Below are 24,423 nucleotides of genomic sequence, written 5' to 3' on the forward strand. Positions count from 1 at the left end.
GTGGGGAAAAGAGGCCTCCGTCTCCTTTTAAGCTGAGGGGGGATGGACCCAGTAAATCACCAACCCGACGAATTAAGGGGGATCCTGTCCCCATGATGATGCGGTAAGTGATCCGTCACGCAAGCTAGTCTCCCCCGTCCCCCTCACCAGCCATCAGTCCCCCTCCCCACCAGCCATCAGTTGCCCCCACCAGCCATCAGTTAACCCCACCAGCTATCAGGCCCCCGCAGCCAGCCATCAGTCTCCCCCCTCCATCAATCGCGCTTCCCCCAACCCGTGGCAGCGACCCGTCTGCCCCTGCGGCAGTGACCCCTCTCCCTCCCCCGATCACCACAGACACTTCAGCTGGGGTTTCCCTGTGACACCAGTGTGTAAGCACGGGCAACACAGGAGTGACTGGGTCAGCCATTTTCCTGTTCAGGCCGCCGGTCTACGTGCGCTGGGTCAGTTTAACTGGGTTCCCTGATCACCTCTGAGGTAGGGCAGAGACCCAGGTGACTTTGGATGACGCTGACTGGGTCGGACCCTTTCAAGCTACCTTGTGAGTGGGGCGCGTTAACCTCATTTTACACGACAGTTTGAAAGCGCCTACTGCCTCCTACAGCGTTGTCCACAGTTTGCAACCTGGAGTGAAGATCCCCTCTTATTCTTCTAAACTCCAGTCAGTACAGTCCCAGACAACTCCATTTCTCCTCATAGACTAACCCCTTCATCTCTGGGGTCAACCTGGTGAACCCCCTCTGCACTGCCTCCAAAGCCAATACATCCTTCCTCAAGTATGGAGACCAGAACTGTACGCAGTTCTCCAGATGTGGTCTCACATGGACCTTGGACCATTGCAGAATGACCCCCCGGCTTCTAAAATGAGCATCTATACTATATTTCACCCAGTACATAGAGTAGTGGGTGTAAGGAGTGGTGATGGCAGAAGATATATTAAGTGTTTGAGGCTTCTAGACAGATAGATGAATATGAAGGGGATGGAGGGATATATACAGGCAGTCCCCAACTTACGACCGTAAATGAGATCAGGGGATTAGTCGTAACTCGAATTAGTTGTATCTTGGGAACCTTAGGCTTTCGGTGTGAATGGGGACCTCGGGCTGTCGATGGGAGCGGGAACCTCGGGCTGTCACTGGGAACGGGAATTTCGGGCTGTCGCGGGAACGGGGACCTTGGGCTGTCACTGGGAACAGGGATCTCGGGCTGTCGATGGGAACGGGGACTTTGGGCTGTCACTGGGAACGGGGATCTCGGGCTGTCGCCGGGAGCGAGGACCTCGGGCTGTCGCCAGGAACGGGAACCTTGGACTGTCGCCGGGAACGGGGACCTCAGGCTGTTGTTGTGAATGGGGACCATCATATACAGAACTTTTAATCCAAAATATTCGTACAGTAGTTTTAATAAGGTTTTTATTAAATTTTGTCGTATGAGCGAGTGGATGTAACTTGTGTCGGTCAAAAGTCGAGGACAACTTGTACTAGGTTCAAGCAGCAGATTTCATTCAGCACAAGTACTTGGGCTCTGTGCACGACTCCACGTTCTTCAAATGAAGGATGAAGCAGAGACCCAATCCATTCTGATTGATTAAAGTGTTCGGGGATATGGCTCAGGACTTGATGAAGAGCAGAATAGGCAGAGGGAACTAATGCTTTCTCTCTCCCCATTTCTGACATTCTTCTGCATTGTTGATTGAATGTTTTGTGGTTCATGGCTTTTTGTTCTTGATCCTTGCAGATGGAGGCAGGAAAAAAGGAAGAAATTGTCCAAACGACTCATGTCCTTCAGCAGACGTTTCTCAGTGAGAAGGAGCTACTCATTAAAAAAGAGAAACTGATAGAAGCGGAGAAGGAGAAGTTGGAATGTCTGTATGAGGACGAGCTGGAGAAATCTAAGTCTCTGAAGGACGAGCAGGAGAAGGAAATGAAGAAACTGGAGGAAGAGAAAGTGCAGCTTCAGGCGAGTATGGAGGAAGCCCTGAGAAAACAGAGAGAAGCTGAGAATCAGGTCCATGAGAAGCAGAGAGAGCTGCTGGAAATGGAGAAGAGGAGAGAGGAGAAGGAGAAGCAGCAGGCCGACGAGAATCAGGCTCTGAGAGAAATGCTTGACCAACTCCAAGCTCAGAAGCTGGAGGTAATTTCCAAAAAGGCAGCTGAGGTTCAAGCAGCGACAGCTGCCCCTCAGGGAGCGGTTTTGAATGGTCGAGATAGGGTCGACTCTGTGCCTGAGAGGGCTGAGGCCAAATTCTCCTTCATCGGTCTCCGGCACCCAGTGCCAGCAGCTCGGCTACAACATGTTGGCATTCTCAGCAAGAAGCAGCTAGATAAACTGAAGAAAGGCTCTGTAACAGTCGAGGAGCTTGCGCAAAAGGAAGGTGTTCGCAATTATCTGCAGGGGAAGAACTGTGTGGCTGGACTGATCATTGAACCCTCAAAGGAGAAAATCAGCATTTACCATGCAATGCAGAAGGATTATTTAAAACCCTCTACAGCTACTGTGTTGCTTGAGGCTCAGGCAGCATCTGGCTTTATTATTGACCCAGTAAAGAACAGGAAATTGCCTGTTAATGAGGCCATCAGAGAAGGTGTGGTGGGACCAGAACTACAGGACAAATTGATTTCTGCAGAGAGGGCAGTCATTGGTTATCGAGATCCCTACACCGGCAACCAGATCTCCTTATTTCAGGCAATGGAGAAGAACTTGATCTCTCCAGGTTATGCAATCCGCTTGCTACAAGCACAGCTTGCCACTGGTGGAATTATTGATCCCGTGAACAGCCATCGCCTGCCCATGGCACAGGCCTACAAACAGGGCATGTTTAGAGAGGACATGAATAGGGCAGTTTCAGGCGACAGTGATAATGCCAGAGGATTCTTCGACCCTAACACACAGGAAAACCTAACATATTTCCAACTCTTAGACAGGTGTCAGAAGGATTCAGAATCAGGACTCAGTCTCTTACCATTGACCAAGGAAGCAGAAACAAAAAAGGGAGGGTACACCATGGAACAGACACAGGACATCTTCAGCACAGCCATTGTTTCTGTGCCATCCGGGAAATTTGCCGGAAGAACCGTCACCATATGGGAATTGATCAATTCCGAGTATTTCACTGAAGATCAACGGCGTGACCTGATCCGACAGTACAGGTCAGGAAAGGTCACCATTGAACATATCATTAAATTCATTATTACCACCATCGATGGAACTGAGACCAAGAAGAAGATGCTCTTCACTGGACTGAGGGACCAGGTTCCAGCCAGTGAGCTGTTGGAATCGGAGATCATTGACAAGAAGACTTTTGATGGACTGGAGAAAGGGAAGACAACACCAGAGGAAGTTGGCAAGTTGGAGTCAGTGAGGAAATATCTGCAGGGATCGGACTGCATTGCTGGTGTGTTCGTGGAGCCCACCCAAGAGAAATTGAGCTTCTATGAAGCAATGAAGAAGAATCTGTTGAGTCCAAGAACAGCGGAGATTTTACTGGAAGCTCAGGCAGCGACGGGATTCCTCGTTGACCCGATGCAGAATCGCACCCTCACCGTTGATGAGGCAGTGAAAGAAGGTCTGGTTGGGCCAGAGCTTCACGAGAAGCTCCTGGCCGCAGAGAAAGCGGTGACGGGATACACGGACCCCTACACTGGGCAGAAGGTCTCCTTATTTGAGGCAATGAGAAAGGAACTTGTACCCAAAGACCACGGAATGCTGCTCTTGCAGGCTCAGGTTGCGTCTGGTGGCATCATTGACCCCAGAGCCAGTCATCGTCTGCCTGTTGATGTGGCCTACAAACGGGGCGTGTTTGATGAGGAGATGAACAAGCTGGTATCCACTCCAACTGATGAGACTAAAGGTTTCATTGAACCAAATACAGATGAACATGTCACCTATCAACAGCTAAAGGAGAGATGCAGAAATGATCTTGACACATCACTTTGCTTGTTGCCCCTGACAGAAGAAGCAGTCAAGCGAGTGGATGTCCACCCTGAGGAGGTCACCAAAGATATTTTCCAAAAGGCTGTGGTCAGTGTCCCATCCGGGAAATTTGCCGGAAGAACCGTCACCATATGGGAATTGATCAATTCCGAGTATTTCACTGAAGATCAACGGCGTGACCTGATCCGACAGTACAGGTCAGGAAAGGTCACCATTGAACATGTCATTAAATTCATTATTACCACCATCGATGGAACTGAGACCAAGAAGAAGTTGCTCTTCACTGGACTGAGGGACCAGGTTCCAGCCAGTGAGCTGTTGGAATCGGAGATCATTGACAAGAAGACTTTTGATGGACTGGAGAAAGGGAAGACAACACCAGAGGAAGTTGGCAAGTTAGAGTCAGTGAGGAAATATCTGCAGGGATCAGAAAGCATTGCTGGTGTGTTCGTGGAGCCCACCCAAGAGAATATGAGCATCTATCAAGCAATGAAGAAGAATCTGTTGAGTCCAAGAACAGCGGAGATTTTACTGGAAGCTCAGGCAGCGACAGGATTCCTCGTTGACCCGGTGCGGAATCGAACCCTCACCGTTGATGAGGCAGTGAAAGAGGGTCTGATTGGGCCAGAGCTTCACGAGAAGCTCCTGGCTGCAGAGAAAGCAGTGACGGGATATACGGACCCCTACACTGGGCAGAAGGTCTCCTTATTTGAGGCAATGAGAAAAGACCTTGTACCCAAAGACCACGGAATGCAGCTCTTGCAGGCTCAGGTTGCGTCTGGTGGCATCATTGACCCCAGAGCCAGTCATCGGCTGCCTGTTGAAGTGGCCTACAAGCGGGGAATGTTTGATGAGGAGATGAGCCGTATGCTGTCTCAACCCAGTGATGACACGATGGGATTCTATGATCCCAATATAGATGCGAATGTCACGTACCAGCAGCTGAAGGAGACCTGCAGAAGTGATGAACAATCAGGTCTGCTCCTTCTGCCTTTGAGTGAGAAAGCAGTGACATCAAAATCTGTTTACGATGAAGAGCAGACCAGAGATACATTTAGGAAGACAACAGTATCTGTTCCAACTGGTATCTTCTCTGGGAAAACTGTCACCATATGGGAACTGATCAATTCCGAGTATTTTACCGATGAACAAAGGAGGGACTTGATTCGACAGTATAGGTCTGGAAAGGTCACTGTGGAAAATATCATCAGATTTGTCATTACGGTGATTGAAGAACGAGAAACAAAGATGAAACCACAGTTGCTCTTCACTGGACTGAGGGACCAGGTTCCAGCCAGTGAGCTTTTGGAATCGGAGATCATCGACAAGAAGACTTTTGATGGACTGGAGAAAGGGAAGACAACACCAGAGGAAGTTAGCAAGTTGGAATCAGTGAGGAAATATCTGCAGGGATCGGACTGCATTGCTGGAGTGTTCGTGGAGCCCACCCAAGAGAAATTGAGCTTCTATGAAGCAATGAAGAAGAATCTGTTGAGTCCAAGAACAGCGGAGATTTTACTGGAAGCTCAGGCAGCGACGGGATTCCTCGTTGACCCGATGCGGAATCGCACCCTCACCGTTGATGAGGCAGTGAAAGAGGGTCTGGTTGGGCCAGAGCTCCACGAGAAGCTCCTGACCGCAGAGAAAGCAGTGACGGGATACACGGACCCCTACACTGGGCAGAAGGTCTCCTTATTTGAAGCAATGAGAAAGGACCTTGTACCCAAAGACCACGGAATGCAGCTCTTGCAGGCTCAGGTTGCATCTGGTGGCATCATTGACCCCAGAGCCAGTCATCGTCTGCCTGTTGATGTGGCCTACAAACGGGGCATGTTTAATGAAGAGATGAACAAGCTGGTATCCACTCCTACTGATGAGACTAAAGGTTTCATTGAACCAAATACAGATGAACATGTCACCTATCAACAGCTGAAGGAGAGGTGCAGAAATGATCTTGACACATCACTTTGCCTGTTGCCCCTGACAGAAGAAGCAGTCAAACGAGTGGATGTCCATCCTGAGGAGGTCACCAAAGATATTTTCCAAAAGGCTGTGGTCAGTGTCCCATCCGGGAAATTTGCCGGAAGAACCGTCACCATATTGGAATTGATCAATTCCGAGTATTTCACTGAAGAACAACGGCGTGACCTGATCCGACAGTACAGGTCAGGAAAGGTCACCATTGAACATATAATTAAATTCATTATTACCACCATCGATGGAACTGAGACCAAGAAGAAGATGCTCTTCACTGGACTGAGGGACCAGGTTCCAGCTAGTGAGCTTTTGGAATCGGAGATCATCGACAAGAAGACTTTTGAAGTTCTGGAAGAAAGGAAGACGACACCAGAGGAAGTTGGCAAGTTGGAGTCAGTGAGGAAATATCTGCAAGGATCAGACAGCATTGCTGGTGTGTTCGTGGAGCCCACCCAAGAGAAGATGAGCTTCTATCAAGCAATGAAGAAGAATCTATTGAGTCCAAGAACAGCGGAGATTTTACTGGAAGCTCAAGCAGCGACGGGATTCCTCGTTGACCCTGTGCAGAATCACACCCTCACCGTTGATGAGGCAGTGAAAGAGGGTCTGGTTGGGCCAGAGCTTCACGAGAAGCTCCTGGCCGCAGAGAAAGCAGTGACAGGATACACGGACCCCTACACTGGGCAGAAGGTCTCCTTATTTGAGGCAATGAGAAAGGACCTTGTATCCAAAGACCACGGAATGCAGCTCTTGCAGGCCCAGATTGCGTCTGGTGGCATCATTGACCCCAGAGCCAGTCATCGGTTGCCTGTTGAAGTGGCCTACAAGCGGGGCATGTTTGATGAGGAGATGAGCCGTATGCTGTCTCAACCCAGTGATGACACGATGGGATTCTATGATCCCAATATAGATGCGAATGTCACGTACCAGCAGCTGAAGGAGACCTGCAGAAGTGATGAACAATCAGGTCTGCTCCTTCTGCCTTTGAGTGAGAAAGCAGTGACATCAAAATCTGTTTACGATGAAGAGCAGACCAGAGATACATTTAGGAAGACAACAGTATCTGTTCCAACTGGTATCTTCTCTGGGAAAACTGTCACCATATGGGAACTGATCAATTCCGAGTATTTTACCGATGAACAAAGGAGGGACTTGATTCGACAGTATAGGTCTGGAAAGGTCACTGTGGAAAAGATCATCAGATTTGTCATTACGGTGATTGAAGAACGAGAAACAAAGATGAAACCACAGTTGCTCTTCACTGGACTGAGGGACCAGGTTCCAGCCAGTGAGCTGTTGGAATCAGAGATCATCGACAAGAAGACTTTTGATGGACTGGAGAAAGGGAAGACAACACCAGAGGAAGTTGGCAAGTTGGAGTCAGTGAGGAAATATCTGCAAGGATCAGACAGCATTGCTGGTGTGTTCGTGGAGCCCACCCAAGAGAAGATGAGCTTCTATGAAGCAATGAAGAAGAATCTATTGAGTCCAAGAACAGCAGAGATTTTACTGGAAGCTCAGGCAGCGACAGGATTCCTCGTTGACCCGATGCGGAATCGTACCCTCACCGTTGATGAGGCAGTGAAAGAGTGTGTGGTTGGGCCAGAGCTCCACGAGAAACTCCTGACCGCAGAGAAAGCAGTGACGGGATACACGGACCCCTACACAGGGCAGAAAGTCTCCTTATTTGAAGCAATGAGAAAGGACCTTGTACCCAAAGACCATGGAATGCTGCTCTTGCAGGCTCAGGTTGCATCTGGTGGCATCATTGACCCCAGAGCCAGTCATCGTCTGCCTGTTGATGTGGCCTACAAACGGGGCATGTTTAATGAAGAGATGAACAAGCTGGTATCCACTCCTACTGATGAGACTAAAGGTTTCATTGAACCAAATACAGATGAACATGTCACCTATCAACAGCTGAAGGAGAGGTGCAGAAATGATCTTGACACATCACTTTGCTTGTTGCCCCTGACAGAAGAAGCAGTCAAGCGAGTGGATGTCCACCCTGAGGAGGTCACCAAAGATATTTTCCAAAAGGCTGTGGTCAGTGTCCCATCCGGGAAATTTGCCGGAAGAACCGTCACCATATGGGAATTGATCAATTCCGAGTATTTCACTGAAGATCAACAGTGTGACCTGATCCGACAGTACAGGTCAGGAAAGGTCACCATTGAACATATCATTAAATTCATTATTACCACCATCGATGGAACTGAGACCAAGAAGAAGATGCTCTTCACTGGACTGAGGGACCAGGTTCCAGCCAGTGAGCTTTTGGAATCGGAGATCATCGACAAGAAGACTTTTGATGGACTGGAGAAAGGGAAGACAACACCAGAGGAAGTTGGCAAGTTGGAGTCAGTGAGGAAATATCTGCAGGGATCAGAAAGCATTGCAGGTGTGTTCGTGGAGCCCACCCAAAAGAAGATGAGCTTCTATGATGCAATGAAGAAGAATCTGTTGAGTCCAAGAACAGCGGAAATTTTACTAGAAGCTCAGGCAGCGACGGGATTCCTCGTTGACCCGGTGCGGAATCGCACCCTCAACATTGATGAGGCAGTGAAAGAGGGTCTGATTGGGCCAGAGCTTCACGAGAAGCTCCTGGCCGCAGAGAAAGCGGTGACGGGATACATGGACCCCTACACTGGTCAGAAGATCTCCTTATTTGAGGCAATGAGAAAGGACCTTGTACCCAAAGACCATGGTATGCAACTCTTGCAGGCCCAGATTGCGTCTGGTGGCATCATTGACCCCAGAGCCAGTCATCGTCTGCCTGTTGGTGTGGCCTATAAGCGGGGCGTGTTTGATCAGGAGATGAGCTGTATGCTATCTCAACCCAGTGATTACACGATGGGATTCTATGATCCCAATATAGATGCGAACGTCACGTACCAGCAGCTGAAGGAGACCTGCAGAAGTGATGAACAATCAGGTCTGCTCCTTCTGCCTTTGAGTGAGAAAGCAGTGACATCAAAATCTGTTTACGATGAAGAGCAGACCAGAGATACATTTAGGAAGACAACAGTATCTGTTCCAACTGGTATCTTCTCTGGGAAAACTGTCACCATATGGGAACTGATCAATTCCGAGTATTTTACCGATGAACAAAGGAGGGACTTGATTCGACAGTATAGGTCTGGAAAGGTCACTGTGGAAAAGATCATCAGATTTGTCATTACGGTGATTGAAGAACGAGAAACAAAGATGAAACCACAGTTGCTCTTCACTGGACTGAGGGACCAGGTTCCAGCCAGTGAGCTGTTGGAATCGGAGATCATCGACAAGAAGACTTTTGATGGACTGGAGAAAGGGAAGATAACACCAAAGGAAGTTGGCAAGTTGGAGTCAGTGAGGAAATATCTGCAGGGATCGGACTGCATTGCTGGTGTGTTCGTGGAGCCCACCCAAGAGAAATTGAGCTTCTATCAAGCAATGAAGAAGAATCTGTTGAGTCCAAGAACAGCGGAGATTTTACTGGAAGCTCAGGCAGCGACAGGATTCCTTGTTGACCCTGTGCAGAATCGCACCCTCACCGTTGATGAGGCAGTGAAAGAGGATCTGGTTGGACCCGAGCTTCACGAGAAGCTCCTGGCCGCAGAGAAAGCGGTGACGGGATACATGGACCCCTACACTGGTCAGAAGATCTCCTTATTTGAGGCAATGAGAAAGGACCTTGTACCCAAAGACCACGGAACGCAGCTCTTGCAGGCTCAGGTTGCGTCTGGTGGCATCATTGACCCCAGAGCCAGTCATCGTCTGCCTGTTGATGTGGCCTACAAACGGGGCATGTTTAATGAGGAGATGAACAAGCTGGTATCCACTCCAACTGATGAGACTAAAGGTTTCATTGAACCAAATACAGATGAACATGTCACCTATCAACAGCTAAAGGAGAGTTGCAGAAATGATCTTGACACATCACTTTGCCTGTTGCCCCTGACAGAAGAAGCAGTCAAGCGAGTGGATGTCCACCCTGACGAGGTCACCAAAGATATTTTCCAAAAGGCTGTGGTCAGTGTCCCATCCGGGAAATTTGCTGGAAGAAACATCACCATATGGGAATTGATCAATTCCGAGTATTTCACAGAAGATCAACGGTGTGACCTGATCCGACAGTTCAGATCAGGAAGATCTGTGGAGAAAATTGTGACAATTGTCATTACAATTATTGAGCAAAGGGAGGTGACGAGAAAAGCACAAATTTTATTCACTGGACTGAGGGACCAGGTTCCAGCCAGTGAGCTTTTGGAATCGAAGATCATTGACAAGAAGACTTTTGATGGACTGGAGAAAGGGAAAACAACACCAGAGGAAGTTGGCAAGTTGGAGTCAGTGAGGAAATATCTGCAGGGATCGGACTGCATTGCTGGAGTGTTCGTGGAGCCCACCCAAGAGAAATTGAGCTTCTATCAAGCAATGAAGAAGAATCTGTTGAGTCCAAGAACAGCAGAGATTTTACTGGAAGCTCAGGCAGCGACAGGATTCCTCATTGACCCGGTGTGGAATCGCACCCTCACCGTTGATGAGGCAGTGAAAGAGGGTCTGGTTGGGCCCGAGCTTCACGAGAAGCTCCTGGCCGCAGAAAAAGCGGTTACGGGATACACGGACCCCTACACTGGGCAGAAGGTCTCCTTACTTGAGGCAATGAGGAAGGACCTTGTACCCAAAGACCACGGAACGCAGCTCTTGCAGGCTCAGGTTGCGTCTGGTGGCATCATTGACCCCAGAGCTAGTCATCGGCTTCCTGTTGATGTGGCCTACAAGCGGGGCGTGTTTGATGAGGAGATGAACCAGAGATTCCTTGATGCTCGTGATAACACCAAGGTGTTTACTGATCCCAACACTAAGGAAGGTGTCACCTACCAACAGCTGAAGATGAAATGTTTTTCAGACTCAGCAACAGGTCTGTGTCTGTTACCCATGACAGAAGAAGAGAAGCCAGATTTGTCTGAAAATAGGATCTATTCTGATGCACAATTGCAAAAGGAATTTGAGAACACACGAGTGGAACTTCCTTCTGTTGCTTTGGGTGGGAAATCTATGTCAGTGTGGGAGATCTTACAATCTGAATATATCTCAGATGAAGAGAGGATCAAACTGACAAAGGAATTTCAAATGGGAAAGCTAAGCCGTGAGCGTCTTGTTTTAATAATAATTGAGATTGTTCAGCAAGTATACGTACGCCATGGATATGAAATGATTACCTTCAACAGCTTCCGGGGCAAGGTTACAGCAGATGATCTCTATTCTTGTGAAATTATTGATCTGGAAACACTCACCAAACTGAGGGATAAACGTCTGACCGTGCAGGAGGTTTGTGAAATGGAGACTGTGAAGGCGTTCCTGTGTGGCACAGCTGCTATCAGTGGGGTGTACAAACCTGCTCTCAAGGAGGTGTCAACTCTGTATCAAGCCATGAAGAAAGATTGGGTGAAACCGGAGGTCGCACACTCTCTACTTGAGGCCCAGGCCGCAACAGGCTTTATCCTGGATCCAGTGAGGAATAAGAGGCTGACTGTGGATGAGGCTGTGAAGGAGGGTGTGGTCGGTCCTGAACTCCATGATAAGCTTCTGTCCGCAGAAAGAGCTGTCACCGGCTACCGAGACCCTTACTCCGGCAAGATTATTTCACTCTTCCAAGCCATGAAGAAGAGGCTGATTGTGAAAGACTCTGCGCTGAAGTTGCTGGATGCCCAGCTGGCCACCGGTGGAATTATCGACCCACAGCTCTGCCATCACCTGCCTCTGGAAATTGCCTACCAACGTGGCCATCTCGACCGAGAAACCTACAACCTCCTCACTGACCCTGGCCGGGACGCGCAAGGATATATTGACCCCAACACTGATGAGACACTGAGTTACCTTCAGCTGCTGGCAAAGAGCAAAAGTGATGTAAAGTCAGGCCATCGCCTCTTAAATCTGACCGACAGAAAAAGGTTAACGTTTAAGGGTCTACGGAAGCAGATCACAATGGATCAACTCATAGACTCAAACATAATTGAAAGTTCTTTAGCTCAGCAGCTGGAAGAAGGTGAAACCACCATAGAAGAGGTTAGTCTCAGCATCAAGAAATATCTGGAAGGTACAAGTTGTATTTCAGGTGTATATGTGGAGTCCTCCAAGGAGAGGCTGTCCATTTACCAAGCTATGAAGAAGGGCATGATCAGACCTGGGACTGCCTTTGAACTGTTGGAGGCTCAAGCAGCTACAGGTTACATGATTGACCCGATCAAAAACATGAAGTTAACCGTAGCTGAGGCTGTCAAGATGGGAGTGGTGGGTCCGGAATTTAAAGACAAGCTTCTGTCAGCTGAACGCGCAGTTACTGGTTACAGAGATCCTTACTCAGGGAAACTGGTCTCTCTCTTCCAAGCCATGCAGAAAGGTTTGATTCTGAAGGACCATGGAATCCGACTGCTGGAGTCGCAGATTGCGACAGGAGGCATCATTGACCCCGAGCACAGTCATCGTCTCCCAGTGGAGGTGGCCTATAAGCGAGGACTGTTTGATGAGGAGATGAACAAGATATTGTTAGATCCAGGTGATGATACCAAAGGTTTTTTTGATCCAAACACAGAGGAAAATCTGACCTACTTGAAGCTGAAGGAGCATTGCATTATTGATTCGGACAGTGGACTCTGCTTATTGCCACTGAAGGAGAAGAAGCGAGAGAGAAAGACTTCCTCCAAGTCCTCAGTACGCAAGCGGCGGGTAGTTATTGTAGATCCTGAGACTGGCAAAGAAATGTCGGTCTATGAGGCTTATCGTAAAGGACTGATTGACCATCAGACATACAGCGAGCTATCTGAGCAAGAGTGTGAATGGGAGGAAATAACCATATCTTCATCAGATGGAGTTGTCAAGTCAATGATAACTGACCGAAGATCTGGAAGACAGCATGACATTGATGATGCTTTAGCCAAAGGTTTAATTGACCAAGGTTCCTTAGACCTGTATCGCTCAGGGGCTATGTCCATCACTGAATTTGCTGATATGCTATCAGGAAACATGAGTGGGTTCCGCTCAAGGTCTTCTTCAATTGGATCTTCATCTTCACACACAAGTCAACATACAAGCCCAATGAGAAGCCACGTGATTGCATGGAATGACCCAGTGGAAGAGACAGGTCCAGTTGCTGGCATCTTGGACACGGATACTCTTGAGAAAGTTTCCATCACAGAAGCAATGCACCGGAACCTGTTGGACAACATCACTGGACAACGCCTGCTGGAGGCTCAGGCGTGCACTGGGGGAATCATTGATCCCAATACAGGAGAGAAGTATTCAGTCACAGAAGCAGTTGGCAAAAGTCTTGTTGACAAAATTATGGTGGACAGGATCAATCTGGCTCAGAAGGCTTTCCATGGATTTGAGGACCCAAGAACCAAGTCCAAGATGTCTGCTGCACAAGCTTTGAAGAAAGGTTGGCTGTATTATGAAGCTGGTCAAAGATTCCTGGAGGTGCAGTACCTGACTGGAGGATTGATCGAACCAGAAACATCTGGCAGAGTGTCCTTGGATGAAGCTTTACAAAAGGGCACAATTGATGCCCGCACTGTGCAAAAGCTAAGGGATGTTGGGGCCTATGCAAAATATTTAAATTGCCCCAAAACTAAGTTGAAGATTTCTTATAAAGATGCGATGGATCGATCTATGATTGAGGAAGGGACAGGTCTGCGTTTATTGGAGGCCTCCTCACAGTCCACCAAAGGATACTATAGCCCCTACAACGTGAGTGGGCCTGGCTCTTCTGCGGGCTCCCGGTCTGGTTCCCGAACAGGATCCAGAACAGGCTCGCGGCGCGGAAGCTTTGATGCCACAGGATCCGGTTACTCCATGTCTTTCTCTTCCTCTTCATACACATCATCCAGCTATGGCCGCAGGTTGCCAGCCAGTGTCCCTGGAGGGAGGGCACTGAGTCTCAGTGCTTCCCAATCCATGGGCAGCCCAGGGGGAAGCTCCCCCTTCACCCAGGCCCAGGTCCAGGAGGTGATGACAATGTAATGCCACTCTCCGCACCCTTCCTATCCCTTTAACCCCATTATCCTGCTCCACAACTAGTAATGACCCACAGATGTCCTCAGTTTAACGACAAGAAACAGAATTGTTCTCATGGAAAATTGTGCAAAGAACTTGAGTTTAATTTCCCATTACCTCAGTAATTCTGAGTGTTAATATTAAAATTTGAAATGGATGAGATGGAATGTTGTGTATATGTTTGGACTAAAAAGGACCTATTTATGGAAATAATTTGATTATGTGGGCTGTTCCCATTGGCAGGTTCCATTGCTATTTGTAGAGCAGGGCAGACTAATCCCAAACCACTGCTGCCAATGCCCAGTCATGACTGGGGAGGATTGTAATCATGCAACTGTAAAACCTTCTCAACAAATGCACTGACTCACAGCGTGCCCACCTATCTCTGCTTTTTATTATCAGACGAATGCTGCAAATATTAATTGGACTATCACAAAGACTTGATGCTGTTAATCCAAATATTAATAAGGTGCAACTATAAGTATCAAGCCCTTCATTCAGACGGATGTTCAGGCCTGTCAGGGTAATCACTAAGCTTTCCTTGCCACATTTCCGCCATTACTTTGTCTCAGATTGAAGAACCATTAAAATCTGAAGGAATCCTGACTCCCTGTGTGACCTGGAACAACTCCATTTGGCCATGAAGATCGCTCAGCCTGCCTGGCATGTAATGTACCTCATGTAGTTCACTTGTGCACTGAGGAATGGTCCAGGTTCTCCTGTTCTGGACTGGAGCCCATCAGGTGAGTAAGAACTCTGCAAGCCCTCCTCACCATTCTGACTGTCTCCAGTTCCTTTGCTCGTGGAGATACATGTGATTGTTATTTACTTTTCATTTGGAAGCTTTGTTACTGATCATTTTTTGGCTGTGGAATTTGAGTTCTAAAGTAAGATTGGATGCCATTGTGCCAGCCTAGAGGGGAACTCAATGATCCAGATACCTGTCAGCTCCTTAACCATCTTCCTATTGCTTGCCTCATGAGCATGTGACCCACTGTATAATGATAAGATCCCTCTTTTTCATTGACTCTTCCCTTTGCCAAACATCAGCCTGCCTTTGTCGTTAGTACCATGACTTCTGGCTCTTCAGCCTCGCCATTGAAAATGAAAACCTGGTCCTAATCAAGAGTAGAGGGGTCATGTTGCAACTTGACAAATCTCTGGTGAGACCACACTTTAGAGATAGGTGTTCAGTTGGGCTCATCCCCCATTATGTCAAGTGTTCTGAAGATACATTTTCTTCAATCTAGGTTTCTTATTTTGCCATATCTATGACATAATAATTGATTCAAAATTGTCAAAAAAGGACAGGAATAAATATCAGTGATTGAAAGAGGTATAAAAATTTTGGTAGAATATTCATTTTAACCAAATTAATACGACCAATCATAGACAATGAGAGTGCCAACCATCGTGTAAGAACTGATTTGGTTTGGTTGACTAAAAGTGCAAAGTTTTCTTTAAAAAGAATTTTTAAATTCTTAGTTATGATAATACCTAAGTATTTATCTTGTTCTTTAACTATTTTGAATAGATATTTAGAATAAAGTTCCGGTGCCCCCTTCACTGGTAGTAATTCGGTCTTATGAAAATTGATCTTATAACCAGCAAATCTGTAATGCCAGTATATTCGGTATGGATAACTCGGGGTTGGAAATGAATAATAAAAGGTCATCTGCATAAAGAGATAACCTATGTTCAGTAGTTCCTGAAAACAAACTAGTAAAATCAGGATTTGCCCACAGGGCAATAACAAGAGATTCCAATACTAAGTCAAAAAGCAAAGGGCTCAGAGGACAGTCTTGTCTTGTGCCTCAATGTAGTTTAAAGAGCTTGTATTGCTGGGAATTGATATGAATTGAGGCCATTGGAGATGTACATAAAAGTTTTATCCAATATATAAAAGCTGGGCCAAAATTAAATTTTACTAGGGTAGAAAATAAATATTCCCATTCTACTCAATTCAATGCTTTTTTAGCATCCAAGGATAAAATACATTCATTGTTATGAGTAGAAGGTGTCGCATGATGTTCAGTAATCTATGGATATTATGATAAGAATGTCTATTTTTAATGAAATCTGTTTGATCGGAGTTTATTATACCTGGTAAGACATTCTCCAATTGATACACTAAAACTTTAGATAAAATCTTAACATCCACATTTAGCAAGGAGATCAGTTTGTAAGGTGCACAATCCTCTGAGTCTTTGCCCATTTGTTAAGATCACCAAAATAGCTGCTTCATTAAAAGATGGAGGTAATTTTCCTTCTTGGAAAGAGTTGCTTAATACCAAGTTGAAATGTGGTAGTAATTGTTTAGAAAAAGTTTTGTAAAACTCAACTAGATAACCATCTGGCCCTGGAACTTTACTTGATTGTAATGAAAATACTGCTTTATGCAATTCTTCTTGTGAAATTGGAGTTTCTAGACATTCTTTATTTTCCTGAGAAATTATTGGTATATTTAATTCATTAATAAAATCATGCTTGATATTAAATCATGCACGGTGGAAAACACATCTAGCATGCCCAAGTGCGGAGTTAAGGATGCGAATGTTGGAGAGGGCCTTGATAAAATAGTTGTTACAAAGGAAGTAGTGATGGAGAAACTAATGGGACTAAAGCCAGACAAATCACCTGGTCTTGATATGCATCCAAGGGTTCTGAAGGAAATGGCAGAAGTTATAGTTGATGCATTGGTGGTCATAGACCAAAATTCCTTGGATTCTGGGCAGGTCCCAGCAGACTGGAAGACAGCAATGTCATGCCACTTTTTAAGAAGGGATGTAGGCGTAGGAGGAGTCACGTGATGGAGTAGTGGCCGTTCAGGGAACTCCAGCTCTCTCCGGAAAAGTTTAAAAAAAATACACAAAACACAAAGGTACCAGAATAAAAATTAAAACAAAGTAAAAGTAAAGGTGGGAAGAAAATGGCAGCGAAGAAAGAAAAGTCGAAAGCAACGGGAAGAAGTGAAGAAGAAAGAACGTCGGAAGAAGAAGGTGAAGGCCTTACCTGTCCGAGGAGGCCCGCCGCGGAGAGAGAAGCCCGCTCCCTGAGGTCAGTAGAACAAGAAAGAAGAGAGTAAAAAGAAAACAAGGAAACAACAGATGACCAACCCAGAGGAAGAAGAAGAACATAGAGAAATGGAAGAAGAAGGGAAAGGCAAGACAATGGATATATTTTTTTAAAGAATATATGGAATCAGTAAAAGAATGGCAATTACAAGAATTTAATGAAATAAAAAGAAGAATTAAAAGTGCAGAAGAAAAAATGAATAAAATAGAAATGGTCATGTCAGATATAGGAAAAAGAGTGGACAATGTGAAAGAACGAGAAACAATCGTAGAAATGGAAGTAGAGGACTTAAAAGAGAAATTAGAAAAATCTAATAAAAAAGTTAAAGAGGCACAAGAGCTGTTAGCTCAGAAGATAGATATAATGGAAAACTATAATAGAAGAAATAATATAAAGAGAGTGGGCCTTAAGGAAGATGAAGAAGGCAAGAATATGAGAGAATTTATAAAAGATTGGATCCCCAGGGTCCTAGGAAGACCAGAATTGCAGGAAGAAATGGAAATAGAAAGGGCACATAGAACATTAGCCCCGAAACCACAGCCGCAGCAAAAACCAAGATCCATTTTAGTAAAATTCTTAAGATATACAACAAGAGAAAATATATTGGAGAAAGCAATGAAGAAAATAAGAGAAGACAAAAAACCACTGGAATACAGAGGTCAAAAATTTTTTTCTATCCAGACATAAGTTTTGAACTCCTGAAGAAGAGAAAGGAGTTTAATACAGCAAAAACGATCCTATAGAAGAAAGGATATAAATTTATGTTAAAGAACCCAGCGGTACTTAAAATAGTTATTCCAGGGCAGCAAAACAGACTATTCTCGGATCCGGAGGAAGCACGAAAATTTGCAGAACAACTACAAAACAGGCAGAGAGATGAAGACATGTTCTTTTCTTTGGCTTGGCTTCGCGGATGAAGATTTATGGAAGGGGTAAATGTCCACGTCAGCTGCAGGCTCATTTGTGGCTGACAAGTCCGATGCGGGACAGGCAGACACGGTTGCAGCGGTTGCAGGGGAAAATTGGTTGGTTGGGGTTGGGTGTTGGGTTTTTCCTCCTTTGTCTTTTGTCAGTGAGGTGGGCTCTGCAGTCTTCTTCAAAGGAGGTTGCTGCCCGCCGAACTGTGAGGCGCCAAGGTGCACGGTTTGAGGCGATATCAGCTCACTGGCGGTGGTCAATGTGGCAGGCACCAAGAGATTTCTTTAGGCAGGCCTTGTACCTTTTCTTTGGTGCACCTCTGTCACGGTGGCCAATGGAGAGCTCGCCATATAACTCGATCTTGGGAAGGCGATGGTCCTCCATTCTGGAGACGTGACCCACCCAGCGCAGCTGGATCTTCAGCAGCGTGGACTCGATGCTATCGACCTCTGCCATCTCGAGTACTTTGACGTGTGTATATATATATATATATATATATATATATATAGATGTGTATGTATATATGTGTGTACATGAGTGTATCCGTATTTAGAGGAAAATTATATTATATAGAGTATAGATAAGAATTAATAAGGGAATGAAAGGGAACAGAGGAAGTAAGGAGGGAATTAAAAGAGTGACCTTTGTTATATATGAAAATTGAAATCTTTTCCGGGGAGGGCTGGGTGGGGAGGAGTTACGGTCACTGCAAAATCAGTTGACGCTTGTGAGTGAATTTGCAAATCCAAATGGAGAGGGGAGATGTGGTTGCCCGACAAGGGATAAAGGGTAACTCAGGAAGGGGAGGGGATAGTGGAGTTAAAGAAATTTTAGATAGGAGAATAAGGGAAATGTTTGATGTTTTAGAAATGTTGTCTTATAAAGTGTTCAAAACAAGAAAGCAGAAATGGATAAGAAGGAAAGGTGATGATGAGGAAACGGAAAGGAAAGATAAACAAAGTATAAAATGGCTACGCTGAACTATATGACTTTAAATATTAATGGAATACATAACCAAATTAAAAGGAAGAAACTGCTAAATTTACTGAAAAAAGAAAAAAATGATATAGCATTTGTGGAAGAAACACATTTAACTGAATTGGAGCACAAGAAATTAAAGAGAGATTGGGTAGGACACGTAACAGCAGCGTCGTATAATTCAAAAGCAAGAGGAGTAGCTATATTAATTAGTAAAAATGTGCCAATTAAAATAGAAGAGGAAATAATAGATCCAGCAGGGAGATATGTAATGATAAAATGTCAGATATATTCGGAGTTTTGGAATTTACTCAATGTATATTCACCTAACGAAGAAGATCAAAAGTTTATGCAAGATATTTTTTTGAAGTTAGCAGATACGCAAGGGAACATATTAATAGGAGGGGATTTCAACCTGAATTTGGATTCAAATATGGACAAAACTGGGAAAAAAATTAACAGAAAGAACAAAGCAACCAAATTTATAATTAAATCGATGGAAGAAATTCAACTTTTGGATATATGGAGGAAATAACACCCAAAGGAAAAGGAATATTCATATTACTCAGCTAGACATAAAACATACTCAAGAATAGACCTATTTTTGTTATCAGCTCGTATGCAAGATAGAGTAAGAAAAACAGAATATAAAGCTAGAATATTATCGGACCATTCACCCTTAATATTGACAATAAAGTTAGAGGACATCCCTCCAAGAATGTATAGATGGAGATTAAACCCCATGTTACTCAAAATGCAGGATTTTAGAGAATTAATTGAAAGACAAATTAAAATGTATTTTGAAATAAACACGGAATCAGTGAAAGATAAGTTTATACTATGGGATGCAATGAAAGCGTTCATTAGAGGGCAAATAATACGTTATGTAACCAAGATGAAGAAGGACTATAATCAGGAAACAGAGCAGTTGGAAAGGGAAAAAGAATTAGCAATGAAGGAAGATACAACTAAAAGAAGAGAATTGGCGGATAAAAAAATAAAATATGAAACACTACAAATATATAAGGTGGAGAAGAACATAATGAAGACAAAACAGAAATATTATGAACTGGGGGAAAAAACGCACAAAATTCTAGCATGGCAGCTTAAGACAGAACAAGCTAAGAAAATGGTATTGGCATCAAGGAAAGACAAACAAATCACAAGGAGATCAAGGAAAACTTCAGAGAATTCTACGAACAATTATACCAAACTGAAAACGAAGGGTAAGAAGGCAAAATAGATGAATTTTTAACTAAAATTGAACTACCAAAATTACAAATAGAGGAACAAAATAAATTAACAGAACCATTTGAAATAGTAGAAATACAAGAGATAATAAAAAAATTACCAAATAATAAAACACCAGGAGAGGATGGATTCCCAATAGAATTCTATAAAACATTTAAGGATTTATTAATTCCTCCCCTCCTGGAAGTAATTAACCAGATTGATAAAACACAAAGCTTACCAGATTCATGCAAAACAGCAATAATTACAGTAATACCAAAGACAGGGAAGGATCCACTTGCACCAGCGTCATATAGACCAATATCTTTACTTAACACAGATTATAAGATAATAGCTAAACTATTAGCAAACAGATTAGCCGACTATGTACCTAAAATAGTAAATCTAGACCAAACTGGATTTATTAAAAAAAGACAAACAACAGACAATATTTGTAAATTTATTAACTTAATTCATGCAGTAGAAGGGAGTAAAGCGCCAACAGTAGCAGTTGCTTTAGATGCAGAGAAGGCCTTTGACAGAGTAGAATGGAATTATTTATTCAAAGTATTACAAAAAATCAGTTTACCAGAGAAGTATATTAATTGGATTAAAGCATTATATAAGAGGCCATTGGCAAAAGTGACAGTAAATGGATATATATCAAAGCAATTTAACTTAAGCAGATCAACAAGGCAGGGATGCCCACTATCACCCCCTTATTGTTCGTGTTAGCTATAGAACCACTAGCAGAATTGATAAGAACAGAAAATAATATAAAAGGAATAAAAATAAAAGACAAGGAATATAAAATCAGTTTATTTGCAGATGACGTTATAGTATACTTAACAGAACCAGAATTATCAATAAAAGAATTACATAAGAAATTGAAGGAATATGGAGAAGTGTCGGGTTACAAGATTAACGCAAATAAAAGTGAAGCAATGCCAATGAATAATGTGGATTTCTCAAAATTTAAGAAAGAATCACCATTCAGATGGCAAATGCAAGCAATAAGATACCTAGGTATACAAATAAATAAAAATCTCGGCCATCTATATAAACTCAATTATTATCCACTAATGAAAAAATTACAGGATGACTTAGAGCATTGGAAAGATTTACCACTAACACTAATAGGAAGGATAAACTGTATTAAAATGAACATTTTCCCAAGGATACAATACCTATTTCAGGCATTGCCAATACACTTGACAGAGAAATTCTTCAAGGAGTTAAAGAAAATAATAAGGAATTTTTTATGGAAAGGGGGGAAACCGAGGATAGCACTAGATAAATTAATAGAATGGTATAAACAAGGAGGCTTACAACTGCCAAACTTTAAAAATTATTATAGAGCCGCACAATTAAGATACCTATCAGATTTTTATCAAACAAGGGAAAATCCAGATTGGACTAGATTAGAACTAGATAAAATAGGGGAGAAGATACCTGAACATATATTATTTAAATGGGATGAAAAATTGGTACAACGTAGGAATTCTCCAGTATTACTTCATCTGCTCAATATTTGGAAGAAGATTCATGTAGAAAGGAATAAAACAAATGACCAATTACCAAAACTAATATTGACGCAAAACAAGTTACTCCCTTTTACAATAGATAACCTTTCCTTTAGAGAATGGGAGAAAAAAGGGATCAAAAGAATAGAAAATTGTTTTTCAGGAAATAAATTACTATCCTTTGAACAAATGAAGGATAAATACAATATAACTCAAGATACAGTGCTGGCATATTACCAGTTGAGATCCTACTTTAAGGACAAATTAGGAAGTAACTTTGAATATGTGATTACAGATATAATGACAATCAAAAAATTTATAACAAATATGTATATTAAACTGCAAGAAAAGGAGAATGAGGAAACAAATGGTAAAACTAAACAAAAATGGGAACAAGATTTAAACATAAAGATAAAGAAGGAAACATGGAGAAGTTATGCTCTGGAACTATGGGAAATACATTAAACACGAGGTTACGTATGATACAATATAACTGGATACACAGGCTATACATTACACCTCAAAAGTTAAATAAATGGGACCCAACAGTATCTGACAGATGTTTTCATTGTAAAAAGGAAATGGGAACAACAATTCATGCAATCTGGACATGTGAGAAAGTGGAAAGATTTTGGGAAGATCTAAACCAGATATTAAATAAAATAACAGAAAACAATATACCAAAAAACCCAGAGATCTTCCTCCTAAGTAACATAAAAAACAAAGAATTTGGACTTGATTTGGATGGTGCACAAAAAAGATTTGTTATGATAGCTCTAGCCGTAGCAAAAAAATGTATTATGTCAACCTCGAAATTAGAAGATAACTTGAGAATACAACAATGGTATATAGAAATGAATAAATGTATTCCATTAGAAAAAATAACATATAATTTAAGAAATAATATTGAAATATTTGAGCAAATATGGGAGCCATACATGAAACACAATAGAGAAAACCTACCGGGGACATCTACCACCTAAAATAACGGAAGGAGAAGGAAATGAAAAGAATTGACTCAGTGGAATTTCTTGTTTATTTTTATTGAGTTACAACATTGTTTGACGGGTTTAATGTATCTTAGATTCTGTACTTTAAATGAATGGGAGGGGAGGTAGGGAGGGTGGGATGGGAAGAGGGAGGGGGGAGAAAACGACACTGTATATATTTGAAAAGGAAAATGTATGTATCTTGGTCAGTGTGGTTTATGATGTGAAAAATAAAAAAATTTTTAAAAAAAAGAAGGGATGTAGGCAGAAGACTGGAAATTATCGACCAATTAGCTTGACGTCTGTAGTTGGAAAAATGCTTGAAGCCGTCATTAAAGATGAAATAGTGAAACTTTTTGGAACGTAAGGGTTCAATCAGGCAGACGCAGCATGGTTTTAGAAAGGGAAGATCTTGTTTGACAAACTTGTTGGGATTCTTTGAGGATATAATGGGTGCGGTGCATAGAGGGGAACAGGTTGATGTTGTCTATTTGGATTTCCAGAAAGCATTTGATAAGGTGCCGCACAAGAGACTTCTCAGTAAGTTACAGGAAAGTGGAGTCCGGGGAAGTCTATTGGCCTGGATTGAAAATTGGTTGTCTGACAGGAGGCAGAGAGTCGGGATAAATGGGAGTTTTTCAGGATGGCAGAGAGTAGTTAGTGGGGTGCCGCAGGGGTCGGTGTTAGGCCCACAACTGTTCATCATTTACATTGATGACTTGGAAGAGGGGACAAAATGTGGTGGAGCCAAGTTTGCGGATGACACCAAATTGAGTGGAAGAGCAAATTGTAATGAGGATGTGGAGAGTCTGCAGAGGGAAATAGTTAAGCTGGATGAGTGGGCAAAGGTCTGGAAGATGGAGTACAATGTTAGTAAGTGTGAGGTTATCCTCTTTGGCAAGAAAAATAAAAGAGCTGAATATTATTTAAAGGGTGAAAAACTACAGCATGCTGTTGTGCAGAGGGACTTGGGAGGGCTTGTGCATGAATCGCAAAAGGTTAGGTTGCAGGTGTAGCAGGTTATTAAGAAGGCAAATGGAATGTTGGCCTTCATCGCTGGAGGAATTGAATTCTGGAGTAGGGAGGTCATGTTGCAACTGTACAAGGTACTGGTGAGACCGCACCTGGAGTACTGAGTCCAGTTCTGGTCTCCATATTTGAGGAAGGATGTACTGGCTTTGGAGACGGTCCAGAGGAGGTTTACTAGGTTGATCCCTGGGATGAAGGGGTTGACTTAAGATGAAAGATTAAATCGTCTAGGATTGTATTCGCTTGAGTTCAGAAGAATGAGAGGAGATCTTATAGAAACATATAGGATTATGAAGGGTATGGATAGGATAGATGTAGGAAGTTTTTTGAGCTGGCCGGGGAAACTAAAACGAGAGGACACAGTCTCAAGATTCGGGGGAGTAGATTTAGGACAGAGATAAGAGAGTAATGAATGTTTGGAATTCTCTAACCAGGGAAGTGGTTGAGGCTGCCTCATTAAACATATTTAAAATTCGGTTAGATAAATTTTTACATGATAGAGGAATTAGGGGATATGGGGAGAAGGCAGGTAGGTGGAGTTAGGTCCTAAATTAGATCAGCCCTGATCGTATTGAATGGCGGAGCAGGCTCGATGGGCCATTTTTGGCCTACGACTGTTCCTACTCCCTATGTTCCTATTAAATTCAGAGGAATATAAATTAGTCTCGAAATCTTTAAAAATATTATTTATTTGGGATTGATCGGTAGTGGTAGTTACCATCAAGGTGTCC

At 43.5% G+C, this 24,423-nt stretch overlaps 1 protein-coding gene across 1 annotated transcript in view; it reads left to right on the forward strand.

The window, feature by feature from the left end:
- LOC138752014 (plectin-like) overlaps window positions 1-24,423 on the forward strand; it is a 168,924-nt gene that overhangs the window by 137,674 nt on the left and 6,827 nt on the right. Inside the window, 1 exon segment of the mRNA XM_069915172.1 lies at window positions 1,738-14,693. Within this exon segment, the coding sequence (XP_069771273.1) occupies window positions 1,738-13,917 (12,180 nt within the window). The 3' untranslated portion in view covers window positions 13,918-14,693.

This window comes from Narcine bancroftii, chromosome 1 (assembly GCF_036971445.1).
Source record: "Narcine bancroftii isolate sNarBan1 chromosome 1, sNarBan1.hap1, whole genome shotgun sequence".
NCBI classification, from domain to species: Eukaryota; Metazoa; Chordata; class Chondrichthyes; order Torpediniformes; family Narcinidae; genus Narcine; species Narcine bancroftii.